The sequence below is a fragment of the Canis aureus genome, chromosome 28 (genome assembly GCF_053574225.1).
Source record: "Canis aureus isolate CA01 chromosome 28, VMU_Caureus_v.1.0, whole genome shotgun sequence".
Lineage (NCBI taxonomy): Eukaryota > Metazoa > Chordata > Mammalia > Carnivora > Canidae > Canis > Canis aureus.
The window spans coordinates 17,202,501-17,224,021 of NC_135638.1; the positions used below are offsets into that span (position 1 = coordinate 17,202,501).

Below are 21,521 nucleotides of genomic sequence, written 5' to 3' on the forward strand. Positions count from 1 at the left end.
GTATCGGCGATCCGTATGTTTTTCATTTCTGGTTTCTGAAAAAAATGTATGTAACACACGTCAGGGCTTTAAAACCCCCTTTATCGTAATAGAAATGTAAATGGCTTTCATACACGACAGCAGGAATACAAGAACAACGCAAACACTTGTAATTTAAAATTTTACCTTTTACTTTATCGGGCAGGGACTAGAAGAAGGGGATGAGTGTGAGAGGGAGACCAACAATAAAGGAACCTTAAAATTAGAAATATTACGGTCACAGGCAGCACAGACCCAAACTCTTCTCTGGTTTTCATTTTGCCAGTAAATCAGCTTACTACAAATCTTCCTTGTGCAAAAGCTCTCAGCAGGTATCTGGCTGGCCCTGATTAAGCACCAATCACAATTCTTCCCCACACTTCAGTCCCCTCAATGGGCAACAGAACAGAAATTAACATTTACTGCAACCAGTGCTATCATCCTAGGGGACAATCGCATTCACTCAGTTTTTTTCACTGCAATACGTAATGAACACCATTTCAAATACCAGTTTGATGTTATCAATCCTGGTGAGTTGCTCATCTCTCAACCACTGCCTCAATCAACATCTCCCCTGGCTTAACAAATCATACGCAAGCACTACTGATGAAAATCCTTCAATCATTTAAAAAAAAAATCTTTTTAGTTTTTTTAGTTTTTTGCAGGCAGGCATCTCAGACCATAAATTCCCTTTGTTGAGAACAAGATGCACTCTGTAAAGTCATATCAGTTTCTGGCATCAGGATAAGGTGCCAGGGAAAAGTTGGGCATATATATATTGGTGGAAATGCATTTCTCTTCTGTGTGCAGGTGTTGTGTGTGTGTGTGTGTGTGTGTGTGTGTGTGTGTGCCCACTTATATGTGTGCCTGCAACCCTCAGCTACTGTAATAGCAGCTTGATTACAGTTTAAGCTTCTCTGAGTCCCTGCAGATCTCTCCATTTGCAGAATGATGGCACTGTACACAACAGTTGAGTGGTCTGAAACTTTAGTATTTATTTTCAGCCTATGACATAGGCACTGTCTTGATTTTATGAAGCAGGTAAGCAACCTTCTTTCAAATCTTGAAATTGAAGGGACTCATAACTTCAAGGCAAGTAGCCCCTTAATTTAAAAGTATCCACACTTTCACATGTGCTGGCAGTTTCTGAGATCTGAAAGGTTGACGTTGCTCTGTTACATTACATATTATTATTGTTTAAGAGAGACATGCAGTACCTCGCTCTGGATGCCCCTCACCCTGCTATATTCTATTGCATAGACTTCACAGTGACAGAGAGCTAAGACGAAAACAAAGTTCTGGGCTCACCAATATTAAGTATTTTAGAAATTCCTTTTTAAAAGTTCTTATCAAAGAAAGACATCATTGAAGGTCACAGACATATGAAGTATGAAAGATAATTTCTTAATACTCTTTACCGTAATCAAATTTAATCTTGTCCACTAAATCAGAGAGGAAGTGATCAGTTTAAAAATACATCAAAAGATCTACATAGATGGAAAATGAAATCAAAATTCGTTTTGGTATCTGCAATGGTTAAAATGACACTCTAATTGCTCACGAATCAAACATCACAAAGCTTAGTGTGTAATTTTAATCATTGATGAGCTCCAGGTTAATTATCCTCATGGCATGCATGCAGCTTTGAAAACCCACTGAAATAATCTGATAACCATAAGCATGAAAACCTAATAATTTTCTAATTAGTCCACAAATATTAATGTTTACCTGTGCAGTTACCAAATCTGCACAATGTGTATACATACTGAAGGCAGCCAAAATGTCTAAAATATAATGCCCTGCTAGACTGAGGGAAATGAGGAAGTCAGGAGGAGACTAGAGAGTTGGAGTGAAGGAAGGCGCTAAATAATACTGAATTAATGATCCTAAAAGATTAAAATGAAAAGTTCCAAAACCCAGTGTGTCTTCCTCCCTCCCCCCCCATAATCAGATAACAGGCTGGTATATGGAAGAAAATTCACCTTAATTACAAAAGTAAGAAAAGTTTCCAAGCACTTTACAGCTTTGTAAAAGAGTTTCTAGGCTACTTTTATTATCATTTTAATTCTGTTTTACCTATACCCCTACAACAGTTCTCAGCCCACAGAAGCACTTGCTAGAATTATTACACACATGCTGAATACACCTCAAATGAGTTGTATGTAACGTGTGGTTAATAATTTTGGCCAGACGCCAAATGGACACTGCAATGTATCACCTCGATATTTCTTAATATGAAGTAGATCTTATCTTTTTATTTTATCTTAATAGAGCCAGAAGTAACTTTCAAAAATGTAACATTATTGCTATGTGAAAAAAATTACGAAAACTACTCTAAAGAATCCATCACAGGTCAAAGCAGTAGGATACATCTTGTTACAATACTCCCACATAATTTTACAGGAAATTGCCTATCAATTTTTTCTCAATAAGCTACACATTAATCAGAAACTGAATCAAATACATAATAAGTCTTCTATACAATCAAATTTACATTTACATTTCATTCCCAAAGCAACAATGGCAAACCTATTTGGATTGATACAACTAATAATAACTGATTTTTTAAAATTTGTAGCTATTGACTATGACCATGGCACTGGTTGCCAGTATATTTCGATGGAGTCACTTTAGTTTGTGCAGTTAAAAAGTTATTAAATCAGTATATGCAGTGATACCAAATATGATGCTAAGTGATTTCATTCTCATCAATGTCAGACAAGATCTTTCTTTTATCAATGTGACCCATTTAGGAAATTTATACCAAAGTTTTGTAAGTCCCAGTAAAAAGACCACAAAGACAACCATTTAACTTAAACCACAGATTCATTTCAAAATGACTGCGTAACAAGTAAACTCACCATAAAAGCTGCTTCTCTATTTAAGCTGTTTTCTTTTTAGTTTTTACCAATTCTATTCTCTATTGCCAAGCATTCTATTTTTCAAAAAAATCACCAAAGTCCTCAAGAAATCCCAGAGAGAACAACTGATAAATTTTAATGCTAAATTCAGAACAATACATACCTGCTGGTCTGCTTAGAATATGTGTACACATTTTTTGGTATTCTCACTAATTCACAAGATCAGTGACTTTGATCATGTAAATCCCTTTTTCGGAACTAATGGACAATATGCAGAAAAAGAACTTTTATTGCTAGTTCTGCCTTGCTTTCGTCCTGCAGTCACTGCTGCCTAAACTCAGCTCTGCTAAATGACCAAACCCACCTACAAGGAGCCTGGCTAATGAAAGAGGGTGCTTTCTGAACAATAGAAGAATTCCTTTGCATTCAGAATGCAGAGTTCCCATTAGAACCCAAAATCAGAGAGGCCAGTTTTACCTCTTTTTTTTTTTTTTTTTAATTGAGATTGTCCCAGCCTTCCTCTACGGTCCAGTGAGACAGTGCTTGTGAAATGATTAAAAAGAACGTGATCTGATCAAGAGGACAGAATAATGGGAAAGGAATGCTAGGTTAGCCACTCTGCTAAGTGCTGGGAAAGAAGACCAATGCGCCCCTTAGCCTATTGTTTTTGTTCTCCTCTGCTCTTCAGCCAACCTCCTAGCACTTTGAGTCTTTATTTACTCCATTTTAACGGGTTAAAAGTTGTCCACTTACAAGAGAATTTGGTAACAAGTAACAAATCCTAGAGAGAGAGAGAGAGAGAGAGAGAGAGAAGAGAGAAAAGAAAAAGAAAAAAAAGAAAGAAAGGGAGAAAGAAAGAAAGAAAAATCCTTGAATTATATCAAGTTTCCAAAAGGTCATCACTGTCTCTGCTGTGGCCTTTTCCCCATTCCAAATCCTCTATCAATATGTCATAGTGAGTTAGGCAAAGACAAAAGAGAGGCGCAGTGTGAAAACGGCACATATATCTAATCCTGACAAAGCAATGAATAGACCTTCACAAGTATAATTATACTTGTTTATTTGTTGCCACGTACAGAGAACTGATGAAAAAAATCCATCAAAGTGGTATTATGCAGACACCAAGAGCTTCTTTTCTTTGGTTGCTAAAGCCACATTGAGGCTTAAATTCCTTATTGTTAAATTCAGAAGAAAGAAAAAAAAAGATTTTTGGCTGGACTTTTTTTTTTTTTTTTTTTTTGCATCAGTTGCTGACAGATCTTTTGTGTACTAGGCTGTATTAGCTCACACCGCTACCTCATTTTTACCCATGTTGGAATTCATAATTACAAACTACTGTACAGAAGCTTTTAAAAGGGTGTGGTGTGCTGACCAGGAGAAGAGGGTAATGAAATTGCCCTTTTCTCATAGTCTCTCTTTTGATATATCAAAACACAGGTAAAGTACCTGTGTGGCAGCACCCTTTACGTCAGAATACATCTTTGATCTCAGTCTTTTAAGTTGGTGCTGGTGGTTTTCTATAGGCAGCTTTCTCTGCAATTTGCTTATTTTAGTATATGTTTAGTATTTCATAAAAGATTACATAACTTCTTTCCCATTGCGGTATTAAAAACGTTAGCAAGAAGGAAGGCAAATACAAGGATGTCAAAGGATTGAAAATATTAAGTAAAAAGATTTCAACTATTAAGGAGCCATTATGTTCCAATAGACACTAAATCAAATAACTTAACAAAAGCACATTTTTAGAGGTGGGGGGAGCCAAATAAGCTTTTTTTTTTTTTTTCCTTACAGGATAGAAATATATCAAAGTAAAAGCAATCTGCATAGTTAATGTTTGTGAGCTTTACAATTTAAAACAGAAAAGCTGTAATTTTTCTTTGCTGGCAATCTGGAAACACTCTGGAGTTAATTACAGCTGATTCGGAGTGAACCACACAAACAAAGACCAGTCTATGTCCAGACAATTATACTGCATTAACCAGCTTAGAGCTTCCTGCTGATGTTTCAGGGCTCTTCTGTTACACCCTTCTACCTTCCCAGCACGAGAGAAAATGCTTCTGCAAGAAGGAATTAATGAAGAGAACTGCAAAAGAATGTGTGACGACCTCTCCTGACACGGCAAAAACTTTCCACCCATGTCACGACAAAGGGGAGAAGGTAATTAAGTTTGAATAGAAGGATGTAACCAAATATATTAAGCATTTAAAATAAGCAAATTTTTAAAGAGGGAAAGTTTACCAAAAAAAAAAAAAATGAGTGTGCAAGTCAACTAAGTCATTTCCCCTTATTTTCCTCATTAAAACCTAAATTAGCTATTCAATGCAGATTTATTTCCTACTCTATAAACAGGACCCTTGTGATTGGCGTAGTGTTCTTCTCCCTCGCTTCTCTCTCTTCCTCTCCTTCTCTGCCCACCTTCATTTTCTCTCATTCCCTCTCATATCCCTAACCCTACATGGACGTCTAGTGACAATTACATATCATTAAATGCGTGTTGGAGAACTAAAGAGAAAAGGTACAGTTTTCCAGTGAATCCAACAGTCCTTGATTTGTACAGTTGTGGGAAATGGGAATTGTACTCAGTTTTCTTCACAACTTTAATCAAACTCCAGTGACTTTCCTTAGAGAGAAATCAATAATCTCTCCTTAACCAAATTACACTATTATATGACTCATTTTATTTGTTTGCTTCAGGAAAATTTCATAATCAGTGAGCAAGATGGACTCAATACTTTAGTTATCCTCTGTAAACAAACTTTGGTACTTCTAACCAATCTAGTTGATTTCTAATTTTCTTATTCATTCTAATTGAAAATGAATAGTTTGCATTGGTGTGAGACAAGGACATGAACTGTAATTATGTTCAGTGCCTCTTTCTGATTCCTTCTTTGATACTGTTTTGCTAGTATTCCAGCTGACATTGGGGCTTTGTAGTGATTGCTTCATTAAAGGGTAAGGATGTCCTAATCAGCTAAAGCATTACTAGAAAGCTGTTGTTTGCCAATACTATGAGAATATACTGGCTTTTTTCTTTCTTTCTTTATAGAAGAAAAAAAGGTACATCTGAATGCCAGTTACCCAGCCATACATAAGTATTAATCATCTTCTCTCTGTCTCAAATATGCAAAGTAGGATCAGAGTTAAATGACTATATGATCCTTTTCATTTTTCTTCCCTAAATAAATGTTAATCTACAAATCAATCATGTGTTATATTAAAATATATATAAATATGCTTACAGAAAATACTAAAAGGTTGTGTAAATTACACTCGATTTTGCAAAGCATCTCAATAATGGAAGGAATCATTTTCCCTTAGACTCCTCTCCTACAATCCCTACTATATTTGAAAGTTCAAGTCAATAACACTTCTAAATAGAAAGCTTGAACATGGAGCCTTTTAGTTTTCCTTGGAAAAATATGGACTGTATCAATCATTTTTAAAGATCTGTAAATAATATTTGCCACGTTTTTAATGCTTATATTTCTAGTCTTTTAAAATGTAATTGAGTAATCGCTCTGGTTTATTTATTTTTATTTATTTATTTATTTATTTATTTATTTATTTATTTATTTTTCGCTCTGGTTTACACACAGAGTGTTTAGTAGATAACCATTTTAAATTGCCACATAGTAACAATTTAAAAACTTAATTGGTTTTATAAAGGCATTTGTAACTATAGAATATTTAACTTCAAAAAGAGATTTACCAGACCAATGAAAACCATCCCGCACATATATTTTATCTCATATACAATGTGAAAACAATATATTCTAACATGTACAAGTATTTTTTCCTTCTTTATCTATGATATAAGGTCCATTATTGAACTACTGGTAATTAAATACCTAAAGGGAAAACAATTGTAATTATCTGAATTTCATGATTTCCACCAATATGATCTCATAACCAATGTAGCAGTTAAGTGTAAAAGGGTGAGTACATTCTTACTTTTTAAAAAAAAATATATCATTCTTTGTAGGCTAAACCTACCATAATTATTTTCATAAAGCTAATTACAGGTCAGGTATTCCAACAAACATTCCTATTCCCTGAGCAATGACTTCAATGACTTCACACGATTTCAAAATAGTTTTAATGAAGAAAGCTATATGCATAAATTTTAAAATCACTACCAAGTACCTGTTTTTATACAATACTCCTGGAGTCTACAAAATACAAGTCTCTTTTTATATCCCATGTAAATATTTTAAATCATTTTATATTAAAAACCACATAGGACCAACATAATAGAGAACATAAGTGGAATGCCAAGTTTTCTTCTGGATGAAATATTGGCAAATTTATGTTTGATCACTAAGATTAGTTGGTTATTTTATTTCTGTTATGAAGAGCCCTTTGTTTGTGTGTGTGTGTGTGTGTGTGTGTGTTTGGCCTGAAAGTTAATTTGACTGCTGTCCATAAGTGAAGTGAGCAATTCAGTAATTAACTTTTGTGTTTTAAATGTATGAACTTTAATTAGATTTCATTATAAACAAACAAACGTCAACCATAATTATAAGCTCCTTGGTTTACCCACATATTATCCCTTTTCAAACAAACTTGATGTCAGACAAATTAAAATCAAGCAGCCAGCAATTTTGAGTTGAATTTTACATGATCTGCTGGTAACCTGATTACTTTAACTTCAATATCATTACAGGAAAAGTATTTCAGGAAAAATAATGACAAGAATTCCAACAGGAGACAAGCTTAATTGTATTGATTCAAAAGATGCATGTTCATAGGAACCATGTTGAAGGAATAATGTTATCTCAAATCTACAGTTTCTATTAAAATGAAATTGTCCAGCATGAAAGAGGCAATTAAGATTAGTGTCTGCAGAACTAGAGATACTAAACTAACTAAATAATTATCTGGGCCCAATTATCTTATACTTTAAGTAGCAAAATACCAGTGTGGAGCAACTATAAGGCATGAGGTTTGCAGGTTTATTTACTGACTGGTGTATCTATTAGGACCAAGAACAAGTGGAGCTGTCAGGACATAATGAAGGTAAATGATTAGTTAGCACCAAGCCTGAACTCTTCTTCAATGCAATAAGAGTTAATTAAAGTTTACCACCAAACATCAACCAAAGCAGGATGTTGATCAGGTTTCAGCATTAAGTGCAAACAGACAATAGTTGGCAGCAATTAGTGCAGCTATCAAATGACATGCAATGATAATTATACATTTAAAACAGCTAAAGAGCTGGGGGAAAAAACTAATCAGCTTCTTTGACGACAAATACTCAAAGGGCAGGAAACAGGTATCAGATTATTTCACTTTAACACTGTAAATCAATAGAATTAAACAAGAAAAGGTTGTATGGGTACATTATCTGAAAGAGAACAGTTCACTGGATTCAAAATGAAATAAATCTGCTGTATTGGTCTATCAAAGATAAGAACTTCTGTAACTAAAGAAAATAAGTTACTTTTCAATTAAAGTTTCAGAATGAAGTTTGTGTAAAGAAAGTTTAGCTTCCTAGTCTTGTGTAAATTCAACAATGCAACAAGTATTTCACTATCATTACTGTTATTTAAATTAAGTATTAACTTCCACTCTAAAATACTATCAAAAGTACTTTATGTCTGAACCTTACCTTTCTGTACTCAAATATTATCTCCCCCAAAAGGCTTTTAGATGTTAGATCTAAATTATTTCTTAATGCGACCGAATTCAAACAAACGCCATATATACATATTTAGTGCATGTTACTGCAGGTCTTCCCTTGATGCCATTCAAATCTATGCCTTCAACCTTGCTGAAATCAATGAGCCTGCATATACCACATCCCTTAAAACAATTTTTAATAAGTCACCTCATTCTTTTCCATAGTTTCTGGCCTGCATCCTAGAGCACAACTCTAGAAATGTACCCATCCTCATGACCCCACCTCTCCACCTTCCCAACTAATTCTGTTATGCTAAGGATTTGTACACAGTGCTGGCTAATCCCAATATTTCCCTGGAGCTAAATCTAAGCCATGGCTAACTCCCAGCACAAAAATGTCTCTCTCCAAAAGCCCTTTCGCCCCCTTCAGCACTCATACACTCATTGGTCCTGACATTTTCACTTCAGCCATGACAAATGAGCTGATGACTCTGATGTGATTGCATGGGAGGATGGCTTTATCTAAAGATATATCATTAACTCTCATCACCATCTCCTAATATGGCTCTTCTGGGTTAATGTGTTGTGAAAATCTGAGGAAATTTTTGTGTAAATATCTGCACTTTAAGTAGTAAGAGACCAACTTCATCAAAAGGAAAAAAAGAGAAGCCAAAGTGGACAGGAATGGGGGGGGGGGGCGGCTGGTGAAGACTAGCATTAACTAAATGTTGCTCTGGGGATTTAAGTAACTCTACTCAACCTCTGCCCCAGTACAAACCAGCCAGCTGACTGTCTCTTAAAGGTCCCTTCTCTTCGACATGGGCGGCTGGAACATAGTGTAATTTGTGAAGTGGCACAAATAAAGAGTCTCAGATAAATATGGCTAATCAATCGGCAAGCCCATTTTTTTTTTGTTGTTGTTTTTATCTCAGTGTAGTAGTACATATTTTATTCCTGAACCCTTAATTTCCTATATTATTAAGTCTCTCTAAATTCATTTTAATGGAGAAAGGGATTGTCAAAACCCACTTTACTTCCAGATCATTGTTATTCTTCAATTAGAAGGAAGCAGTATTTTTCCAACCATTATTAAATGTAAAACTTTTCAAGCTTCAAAGGAGAAGGGAAAAGGAAGCTTTTCCATTTAGCATAAATATCACAACGTTTAGGTTAAGTTAGAACCCAAGTTCCAGTTATGTAGTTCTTGTTATGTATACTATGGAGTTTGCAGAGTAGATACTTGTTATAACCTCTTCTCTCATTTCATCTGCGAACACACAGCCAATCAGAGTCAACTGTAGCATAACAGACCTCAGGAAAGGAGGTCAGGCTTTGAGGTAAAGTGCTATTCACTCTTGGACCATGCAAGGAGCTCTTTATTCCTGTTCTTATTGGCATCAGTCCCCCTTACTAGAGCAAGAACAAAGCCAAGTGCTCGTGTGAGGTTTATGAATAAATCAGAGGTGAGCCACTGTAAGTACTGCCCATGATTTCCTTGTTGACAGTGAGCACTTAAACAGGCTTCTATGACCAGCGACTTCTGGCAAACCATAATGATTCCTAATCTGCACCCTGCTTCATTTCAAGAACTAAATGACCCACCCCATTTTTCCTGCAAGTTTTCACCCTTCAAGCAATTCTTGTCTATCTTGAGCAGCTTAACTTTACAATCCCAGGCAAGTCAGCTTGTGCTGTGGTCATCTTAGAAATTGTACCAACCGAAAAATCTTCCTTTGCTTGGAACAATTGCACAAATGAAAAAATCTCTAGCATTACAGAAATTATTCTCACGTTAATATTACAGAATTTCTGGATATGGGAGCAGCTAAGCCAACTAAGGTGAAAAATGCTAAATAATTTGCTGAAGGGCACATACACATTAGATCTGATCAGCTAGGCTCTGAAGTTATGTGATATTTCCCAGGAATTTCTGATCTTCAGTTTCCTTATGGGTTAAACGAGAAGATTATGCTATATCCCTTCTGACTACAGCAATCTATGGTTCTAATATAAAAACCCATTTAGATTGCGCAGAAGATAGTTTTCCCTATGGAGTTTTCCAAGACAAGCCCAGATGTTTTTAAGGTTGTATATTTCTTTTCAGTATCTAGATTTCAAGAAGAGAGGCAGATTCCAGTAGAATAGTAAACTGAAATTTTCTATTTATATTTTTAACTATTATTCTTTTTTTTTCATTCATTCAATAGGTATTTCATTGAGCACCAAAGATTTGCCAATTATATCTGTCACAATACAGTGATTAAACAGATATGGTTGCTGCCCTCATGGAGGCTGAAATTTATTTGAAGAAACACTTAAACAAGCATCATGAAAAATGCTAAGATGCTAATTGTTTTTCTGCTGGTAAAATATACCATTATCCTATCTGTATTCAATAAATGTTTAGCTCTATATTAATGTATTTCAAGTGAATTGTCAAGTCCAGGGCCACTCATAAATGACCAGAGCATAGGCAAGACATACACTTTTGTTTTTAAGAAAAATTTTAACAAAGATCATGAGCCACACATGTTAAGCAAAAATCAAACTCAAAGCTGGAAATTTACAATCCAAGTATACTTACATTTCCCAGTAAAAATGCAAACAATAATTTCAAATGTGCATTTTACACGTATCACAAGAAGAAATTATTATGAATTTAAAAAAGAAAATTCATAATAGAAATGGATTTTTATTGCTATATAGTCCAAAAATTGTATTATAAATTTATTAACCCTTGTCATGAATCTTATCATCTTTGAACCTGAGTTCTCCTCCAATGAATAATGCATTATTATAAAAAGATAAAGGATTGTGATTTTCTCCAAGAGATAAACCAAGAGTCTCATAAGTTGGCTATAAAATCCTTCAAGAAAACTCAAAGGTTGTATAGTATTACTGGATTATTATTAATAACTGAATCTCTTCTCTAAGTTGGTATAAATCTTGATCGACAGGGTACCATATAATAGTATCTGTACTGTTTTTGTTGCGCATCAAAATATCATAATGCAAAAAATATGGAAAGGTATTTCTATGGCATCTAATCCAGTTTGGGAAATCCTCTAATTCTAAGGCTTTCAAACAAGCTGGGTCAACAAGACTGAACTAAGCATTGCGGTATCTTCTATGATTGCATATAATGGACAGTCTGGAATCTTGAGTTCATGTAGATAGACTAAGGTCTGAATTATTTAAAAACGGTTCCTGTTCTAATTTGCTTCTTAGGAAAAGACCCAGAAATGCATTAAACATCTAAAAGCCCTCGAAACCAAAACAACTTATGATGATGGAGTAGCAGATAATGAGGTGGGGGACTATCCACGTAGATGCCATCTAGGTATCTGTCAATAAGAATACACCTTCTATGCAAACCTGTTTCCTAATTTCTCTTTCTGTTCTAAGAAAGAGGGGCATCCCTACTCAAAAGAGCTATGTAGACTTGATTTATCAAATGTTCTTTGGTTGAGCATTACAGTAAAACCAACTATTGAAAATGAAGAAAAGGGGAACATAAGGTATCAGACCTTGTCACATTTACTTATTTTAATGTCTGCAACACTTTAGTGTTAATGTAATCTCTACAGCAACTTTAAGATACAAATGAGGAAGTTGAAGCTTACAAAGATTAAATCATTTGGATAACGTCACACATAATAAGAATTTAATTCAGGTGTCTAGTAGCTCTAACACAATTTCTACTGGTCACTGAGTAGATTTTCAAAAATCTAAAACCTAAGTTAAACTCAATTAAAAAGGAACCCAAGCCCTTAAAAAGGCAGTCAACATTCACATACTTGAATTAGAAACACCATACTGAATCTTTCTATTTTGGATATAAGAACTTCTCAGAGAATTTGGGAGTCGGTAAATTTCTGTTCCTGTCTTTGAATGTAAAAAAAATATAATACAATAAAATGAAAAGGAATCCAAAGTAGACAGAATCAAAAGAATGTCTGTTTTTTACTGTGTCATGCTTTCTGTGCACTATGCTGCATTTACAATATCACAGCATTGTCTTCATTTACTTTCCCTACATAGAATAGAAATCTTATTCTTCGTAACATCATGTTCTTGATTATTAAGAATACATTTTAACTCACTGAGATCATCATTAGTGCTTTTATGAACCATAAACTCTTCTTGACCATTCAAAGCACCTAGTCTGACCTCTTAATTGACCCAAAATTATGCTTATTATTATTATTTCCACAGTGGTAAGATGCCATTCAGATTGTACTTGTCTTCTTTTTGTAGCAGAGAAATCCATCTCTTAGAAGAAACAGTATCACCGTTGGATTACCTCTGCACATTTTCCTTTTCTTCTCTATTTCTACCACCATACTCAGTTAGGTAACAAACCTTTTTTCAAAGCAGCCAATATAGTTGTGTGACCATTGGTCCTAGAGTTGGGATATCTGAGTTTTGTCCTGACATTTTCCTAACTTGCTTAGTTACTCAACGATGACTTCTCCTGAATTCAATATCTCATATTTTATAATGAGCTGGCTGAACTGAATTAACTCAAGGGTATTCTCAGGCTTTTGCATGTTGATACTTTGCCTTACAAACCTACCTGCTCTTTCTTGTTGTGATGATGATGTTGGCCAGTTCTTAGAAAATGAAAGGAATTTAGTCTACAGAGGGAAAATTTCACAGGCTACCCCTATGAATACATCTAGAAAGGAAAGAGAGATACTAACACGGAAAGAGAGTCGGTGTGTGTATCCGTGTCTTTATACACACTCCTAGCATGGATGTACTAAGCCAAAAGAGATGGATGACTCGTTCTCAATTAAGGAGTGGGCTCAGAAAAACTTTAAGTTTTACTTGCACTATTCCTAACAGTAAGGGGGGAAAAAAAACGTACTAAGAACTGTATCTTAGAGAATCCACATTAATAAAGCCTTTCAGATTTAATTAAGGTACTTTGGGAAATGTTTGGGCTTCTTCAATTTACTTTTCCAAGCAGACGAATTTTAAGATTCTCCATAAACCTCTCTCTTACAAACTTTTGTTTTGTTTTGTTTTTAACAGTACAACCAGGTGGCACACACTAGCTCATATGTTTTTGTATTTTAAATATTGTTAAAGCTATGGATTTCCTTTCTTCTTTACAGTGAAGGAAAAGAATTTTATGGACAGTTATAAAATGCATATTTTAACCCAAAAGTCAATTTTCCCTGGTTAAAATGATTTAGATCTGAGTAAATACTTGCAGAACGCTTTCTGTTTTTATAGCTAGAATACAATGGAACCTATAAACTTTGCCTTTAGAGGTATGTGCTATAGGGTACCATTCAGAAATTATCAACTGTGCACTGTCATATCCCCAGGACAAGCAAACATGAGAAATTATCAATCATCGAAATCCATGATGCTGGCATGCGAACTCCTGACCTGAATGACTAAAACACCTACTCAGGACTTGTCTTGGACCATTAGGGCATTATGACATATTAACCAAGTCAAGCCACCCAAATTCTTAAATGTTGTTTATTTTTTCAATCTCTAGAATGTTCAAATGGCTAATTATATCAGAGATAAGTTACTTGCCAAATAGGACTTTGGTGTCAAAGCCATATTTAAGTTGTGTGCATATCTTCAAAAATGCCTGAAAATGGCAAAAAAAAATTTTTTTTTTCACTCACAAACCTTTGAGGGGAGGGGAGGGAGGAGCAGCCATTCCTGGACCGAAGATTGTAAGTCAAACGTGAAACCATATCAAACTTTCCAAGCAACTTGTGAACCTCTGAAACTAGGGAATTAACAGAACATCAAATCCAGTAAGATCACAGGGGCACAATCCTTATGCAAGAAAATAATGCCATTGAGCCCTCATTAAAAGACCATTTTGTCCTTAGCCATCAAAGACTGCGAATGCACTAAGATCTTGGTTATATCATCAGGGATAACTAAAACAAGTGCCAAGAGAAATTGTGCACTTTTAGTTCTCACATGTGTCCATCTGTTCACATATAAACATATATTCTGCTTTCTGTCTGATTCCTAAAATCTTGATATCAGAATACCCTGGGCTTTTGCCCATTTCCTAAGAATGCAGACATCACATAAGCTACTATTAACCCATGTGTGATCCACTTCCATGGTGGCTGGAAAGCTGCCAGTTACAACACATGGTGCTTGGTTAACAATGTCTTAAAATATAAATGAATTTATTTTTTAAATTAACACATTTTTCTTATGGAAATACCTTAATAAGCCCTTCTGCATGTAAAACAGCCTCCATGTGGATTTTTTTTTGTTCTTTTAAGACTTTTTGCAAGCGTATCATAAAGTTAACCATAAAAGTTTCTGAAACAATCCAGAATTTCTTGACAAATTTTTAAAAGGACTCCAGTAAAGAATTTTGGTGACTTTATATAACAAAGATCAAACACTTTTCCTTTACAATATTCTGTACTCAAGAGGCAACCCTTATACTTTAATTTACGTGAAAACACTTCTGATTTCCCAAGTTTCCAAGTAACGTTCTTAACAGTACCTCAGCAACTGAACTGCGAAAGTGATGAGGCAAACAGAAGTTCTACACTCTAGAAACAAAACAAGTTAGGTTAATATCTGGTGGAATCTTTCAGTCCTGCTCTGGGGCAGCCTTCAATGGCTCATCTGTTGTGACCCAAAACCGGAAAGAGGTTGTTTAAAACCTATACATATAAATAATTATCCACACTGCATTTGATTTACATATGTACAAAAGAATCAATTCCCACCTTTCGAAGTGTCTTAACACTTATGGTATTTTAACTGCCCTAATTATGGTTGAAGAAACATCATTAAGAGCCCTGACCATGTTGTCAACTGATATACAGCTCTAACTAGTGACAAGAGAAAACCTTACTGCCACTGTCTCCAAAAATGAACATACAACCCTCAGACACTTTTAAAAAGACTTATCTTGAAATGAAATGCACAGTATACCTACAAAGCAACATGAAGATGAATTAAATCCTAAGAAAATAACTGTATCCTCTTCTACTAACCCCTCCCGACCACAAAAGCTGATGGGCCACTTAGCACACTTAACATTGCCAAAAGTCAGGATACACAACTCTTTCCCAAATGAGGTGCTCTACCAACTGAGACAACTATTTATAGCCTATGGGGGAGGGCGGAGGAGGAACACCATATATTTCCATCGTTAACTAAATTAAATATCCACGCCATACTCTTGGCCTCCTCTGAAATAACTGTTTTTGACAGCAAAGTGCTGGGAATTCTCGATACTCAATAGTCAATATTTGGCTAGCCTAGCATGTTTCTGAATACTCTTCTACGTACAAGCCTCTGTTTATCATCCTCTAGCTGCACTATTGTCATACATATTACTTCCCAGTGATGATGAAAACTCAGGGCATCTTATAAGTTGCTGAAATCTGAGCCCCTGCTTGTTTTCTCAAGTCTTGGACAAACATAACTTTAGAGAGAGCAGAGCATAGGCATAAAGAAAGAGGGGCCTGCATTTTCATCTTCCTTTCATCTTAGTCATTCAGTCAGCCATTCAGAACCCTATTCAACAGAGCTTTTCATTATGCAAAAAAATGCTAATCCTTTTCCGATGCTTTCACACTTGTATAAACCCCCATTCCTTCAACTGAAAAGCAATTATATCAGTTTACCTTTCTGTCAAAAACAGGATTAATATTCCAATAACAGAATCTCCTTTCTTTTCCTATCTTTTTGCTTTAGGAAACTAGAGATTATTAGTAGAGGCATTCTTAGGACAAGAATACATTATTTTAAATATGATGGTGTTAACCAATGAATGGAAAAAGGAGAATGATCATAAGGAGAAAAAGTCCCCCCAGTATACTGCAGAAACTCTTTTCTGTGACAGAACTGACCTTCCCTTTGCAGATGCCCAAAGAGACTGAGACTCACTCTGGTCTATTAATCAGAAACAAATTATGAAAGAATGTAGTTGGACTGGTTGACACTATCCTGTCTTGGGAGACTCAGTAACAGCCTAGTAACAATGTCCTCTTCATGGGTAATGAACAGCCATGACAAATGGGGCAGAGAAACTATTTATTTGCATATGCAAATTCTCACACAAGGGAAACATGTACAAACAAGTGTCATTGTAAGGTGGATTAGGCAAACAACGCTTTCTTTTTAGGACATTCTGCAGCCCAGAACATTAGTCAGCACAATTAAACCAGTCTCCATGGAGACTAATGAAATTTCACCATGGTATGAGTTAAATTAGATAGCTAGTTATGTGTTTCCACAATCCAACTTGAAATCCATTATTGTTTCAGAACAATACAGCAATTGTGCCTAGCTGATCTTTGCCAGCTCAACAAGCTCCTAAGTTGACAATTTGCATATGTTAATATAATTAAGCACTAATTACATGAAACTTGTACATATTCACATGCACTTTCCCTGGGCGCTTTTCAGTTTGAACCTTGGCCAAGTCTTTAACCCTTAGAATGGTCTTAGAGGATAAAAACTCTGCCTGTGGGTACAGCCCCTAGGCAGACACAGAAAGGTTCCTCATTTATAAACACAAAGCTTAACCTGGCTTCTCATATTTCTAGCAACAATGACAGAAAATATTTTGTGATTGTGGTGGGGACCAGGGATGAGGGAAAAGGCCCGGGGCGGGGGGGGGGGGGTTGGATTAGTCTTTAAAGACTTATAACGAATATCTTCTCATAGAAAAGCAATAACATTCATTTCAAGAAAATGTTAAGAATTTGCTCTCACTGACATTGTGGAACCTTGGGAGATGAAAATGGTTTGACAACAGCAAAAATAGCAAGTAGAAAAGGAAAAGGGAGCATCAGCACCTAATGAGCTTTACATAAATATATGCAGAGGCAATTAAGCAATGTTAATTACTATGACAGCAGTTAATTGAATATAATTAGATATTTTAAGCCACTGAATAAAGCATAGTTAAGATTAATTTTATTGAGATTAATTGTAAATAAGGATAGATTAACTCTATGTTTTGACAGGCATAAAAAGTAGTTCTGCAAATTAAGCAGGAGCGTGGCCACCAGTCCAAAAATCATATATTATTTTAATGTCACACCTCAGAATCATCCCCTCAATAAACATGACTTTTCAAACCCAAACAGACAGGAATCTTGAAGAAAAACAAACAGCTTGCAGAGATTAAAGAGCCTTTTGTCCTTTTTCATGTGCATTTCTTTTAACAGACTAAATTAAGCGAGTCTGGTGTACGTTTTTTAGGAAGGAACATTTCACACTGAATGGAAAAAATGTTCTATCACATATGAAATTCGTGCAGCTGTGCGGAACTTGGTCCAGATGGTTTTAGACTATAAACCACCACCAAATGATAGACAGTAGGCCTTCCCAAGATTATGTGATAAAGTCACAATCTTTTATTTTGACCTCCCAAATTTCTGCTTTGTATTATTTCCAATCAAATCACATATTTTCTTTTACAAATGTGTTTCTCCAAGAGAGTTAAAAGAAACATTGTGCCTACCAAGTACTTGAAATAAGTGTAAAATGAATTGGAGAAGGCCTCCTTTAACAGATATCAGCTAAATCATTCAGCCACAAAATGCAATGATAGCTATGACAACAACGTATGCAGATGACAACACTTGATTATTACTCTTACAAACAATGGTTTCTAGAAATATTTCTTAGGAAAATACTGCTAAATGAAAATGCCCTCCCAAATACTTTCACACCAAGCCAATTCATGCACACTCTTTAAGGAAATTAACATAGTCCTCAAGAATGCTGAACAAATCACTAATAAGAAAGGGACTTCGATTGATTTTGAAATAAATCAATAGGTGATTAACATAATATTTTTAAAGCAGCAGAATGTGTGTGTGTGTGTTGCATAAACATATATATTATATTTCCAATACCTCTTAGCTCTTAATCGAACAAGGGCTTTATGCTATTGAGCATGCCTCTATACTCCCTCACAACTTCTTTAGGATGCCCTTAGTCTTTATAACAAAAATCCTAAAATGGTCTGTGAAACAAGACTACGACAAGCCATTCTGCAGTGAAAGATTTTAAATCATCCAGCCTCTTCTAATAGACTTGAGACTTATTGAGGTAGAAACCATAAAAAATGAAGAAGGGAAATTTAATCCCTGAAATATTGATTTGCACATTAATATCATATAGGCAGAGGGCAATTTGGCTTCGTGGAAATGACACATTGTCGACCCTTGGTGAAGTCAGAGCCAATCTAACTGCTGAACATGTCTGAATCTCAAGAGTTATTAAGGGCTTCCCTTCTTGCCTTTATGACTTTTCTTCAGCCTACCAATGCAATCTTAAATGTATTATCTTTAAGAAATAATTGTAAAACCTCAGGGGTTTTCCAGTTAATGGAAGGGAGGCCAAACCACATCAGATTCTGAAATGCAACATTAAACCCTTGCAATCAACAAAACCACCTCAATTCTCATCCATCCAGTGGAGGATCTAATATTGTTATTAGAGATAATCAAATTTCATTGTGTAAATTTAGGCTCATGGTCAGAATGAAAGCAGTAAATTCTGCAATATTAAACAGCGATTTTCTCAGCATCCTTTATGCTTTCCTTTGCTGGTGCAGCATCTTTAAAAATAATCCAACTAGCTCAAAATTAATGAACAGACTTGGGCTCATCTGCTAAAAACTGCTAAAGATTACAATAGAGCTGAACATGTTTCCTTCATTTTTAACTTTTAGTGGCAACTTTCACTTCCTAGACCCACAGCCCACTCTCCCTGTCCTAACCCCACAGTTGGTGCTATTGCTTTGACTTACACAGCTGGTTTACCTGACCTTTCTTTGTTCCTTAGGTACATTTCACTTTTCAGATTTATGGTATTTCCCTCATATTTCATTGGCTCTATCTTCATTGCCATAAAAATGAAAACACTTAAATATGAGTTTACTTTTTTTAAATCCAAAAGCAACCAGCTATTGAATAAATACACAGTGATGCTCTTTCCCCAGTTTATGCCATAAATATTAAAACCATTAAAAAAATAACTATATAAACCTTATGATCCCCACACTGAAGCCAGGTGCAAGAGGTTAAAACAGCTGGCTAGCCATCTTTTATTTTTGTGTGCCTTCCTGCTGATTGAAACCGCAAACATTGAAAACTATCAAATATTCCCTTAAGGATTTTCTTTTTTTAAGAAGAGGAAGGAAAAAAAGAAAAACCTTCATTTTCTGTAATATGCTCCTCTGTGGAGAAGAAAAACTCTAAAACACAATCAGTCACAGAGGTAGTGAAATAATTCCAAATATCTCCTTTCTGTTGTATTTAAGCCATCATCTCCAACAACTTCTATACACAATTGTTTTTTTTTTATTCTTCAGTTAGAAAAGAGAAAAGAGGGGAAAAAAGAAAGAAAGAAAAGAAAGAAAGTCTGAGCTTGCTCTGTCAGTTTTGCCAGTAAATATAAAGTAAAACAAATGTTGATGGCACCGAGAGTGTTACATACCCGGGCTGTGTTTTTGCATTGCTCTCAATGGAAGCGATCGATGCCCGTGTCACTGTCGCGTCCCAATCGCAGCCAAGTCTCAGCCTTAATCTAAGCAACACCCGAAAAGGCAGCGGCAGCCGCAGCCTCTCCCTGACTCTTCCATCCATCCACCCAACTAAAAATATAATACTACATATGAGCTTTAACCACTCCACGTTTATAGGGATCAAGCCACTGAAAATCCAGGAGAACACAATAAAAAAAAAAAAAAAAAAAAAAAAAGAACCCTCCTTCTGTCTCTTGTCTCTCTCTCCTCTCTCTCTCTCTCTCTCTTCCTCTCTCCTCTCTCTCCTCTCTCTGTCTCTCCTTTTGCCATCTACATGATCCTTGATTAAACATGGAACAGAGTTATTAAAAAAGGGGGGGGGGAAGGACTCAAGGAGAGGAAATGCAACTGTCAGAAATCGGGACCGCCAGATTTCCTGGTGAACCTGCCTCTGTCTGAGTCAGTGTCAATCCACCATCTTCCGCCAGTGAACTTGTCTTTGGGTTTTTGTTTGGTTGGGGGGGGGGGTTGTTGTTGTTGTGTATGTGCTTTTTTGGGAAGGGGGGAGGGGAAAGGCAAGGTGGGGGCTGGAGGTGGGGGGGGGGGGCGTGGGGCGAATGTGTGCCTGAGTGCGTGTGGAGTGTGAGTGTGTATGTGTGTGTGTGTAGGGGTCGGGGTGGGGGGGGTCCGTGTTTGCGATCTGAACCTTTGGTACCTACAAGGAGGGTGTCTCACCGAACGGTAGCTAAGATCTCACCAGAACCGCGCGGAAGTGAGGAGTCGCGGCCAGAGGCGCCCGCTGGAGCCTCCTCTCTGGGCCGGACCCCAGCCCGAGCCGCCAAAGGAGCCCCCCGCCCGGATCACAGGTAACAAAAGAAACACACACCAGTGCACCGGCTTCCGTGGGGGAAGGGGCCAGGATGGGGAACCCTCAGGAACTTGGGCATCGGCACAGAAACTTTATACAATTCCACGAGACATTTTATTATTATTATTATTATTATTATTATCAAAAAAATTTTTTTTCTGATAGGAAAGAGCTGAAAGAATGGGGGGAGGAGGGAGTGAACTAGAAGTAGCAGGAAGGCGAGACCCGACGCATTCCAGCCCCTCTCCCCTGCGCTGCTCCGGCCGGGAGGCGCACTTGATGCGGAGGGAGGCGAGGAAGGTGAAGTTCGTTTGTAGATGGGGAGGGGGGGCAGGGGGTAAACCAGTTCTCACAGCCGGCCACAGCCCCCCCAGCACACACACACACGCGCACACACACACGCACACGCACCCTCTTTGCCCTTTGCCAAAAGGGAAGGGAAGATTCTTGACCCCGAGCGGCTGGCATCCGTCCTCCGGCGGCCGGAGCGCGGGGCCGGGGCTGCCGCCGCCGCCGGGTCCGCGGCCCCGAGGCCCGGCGCCCCCGCCTCCTGACGGACCTGCCTCGGCTCGCCGGCGCCCCGGTCCGCGCCGCCGCTCCGGCCGCCGCCGTCTACCTGCAGCCCCAGCCCCAGCCCCAGCCCCCGCTCGCGCCC

General features: G+C 36.8%; 2 protein-coding genes across 25 annotated transcripts in view; one reads left to right on the forward strand and one right to left on the reverse strand.

The window, feature by feature from the left end:
• The window catches only part of ZFHX4 (zinc finger homeobox 4), a 181,687-nt gene that overhangs the window by 158,906 nt on the left and 1,260 nt on the right, over window positions 1–21,521 (reverse strand). Inside the window, exon 1 of one of the 3 annotated variants that reach the window (XM_077876500.1) lies at window positions 19,971–20,175. The exons of the other annotated variants lie outside the window; for them this stretch is intronic. The gene's annotated coding sequence lies outside the window, so the exon portion shown is untranslated. Of the gene's footprint in view, window positions 1–19,970; window positions 20,176–21,521 lie in introns of those variants that run through there. 3 annotated transcript variants of the gene reach the window in all.
• The window catches only part of LOC144300474 (uncharacterized), a 76,195-nt gene that overhangs the window by 10,517 nt on the left and 44,157 nt on the right, over window positions 1–21,521 (forward strand). For 6 of the 22 annotated variants that reach the window (XM_077876505.1, XM_077876504.1, XM_077876503.1 and 3 more), the window contains one exon: window positions 4,920–5,036. In XM_077876505.1, coding sequence (XP_077732631.1) covers window positions 4,953–5,036 — 84 coding nt within the window. In that variant the 5' untranslated portion in view covers window positions 4,920–4,952. The other 16 variants (XR_013367145.1, XR_013367135.1, XR_013367149.1 and 13 more) reach the window with 13 other exon arrangements.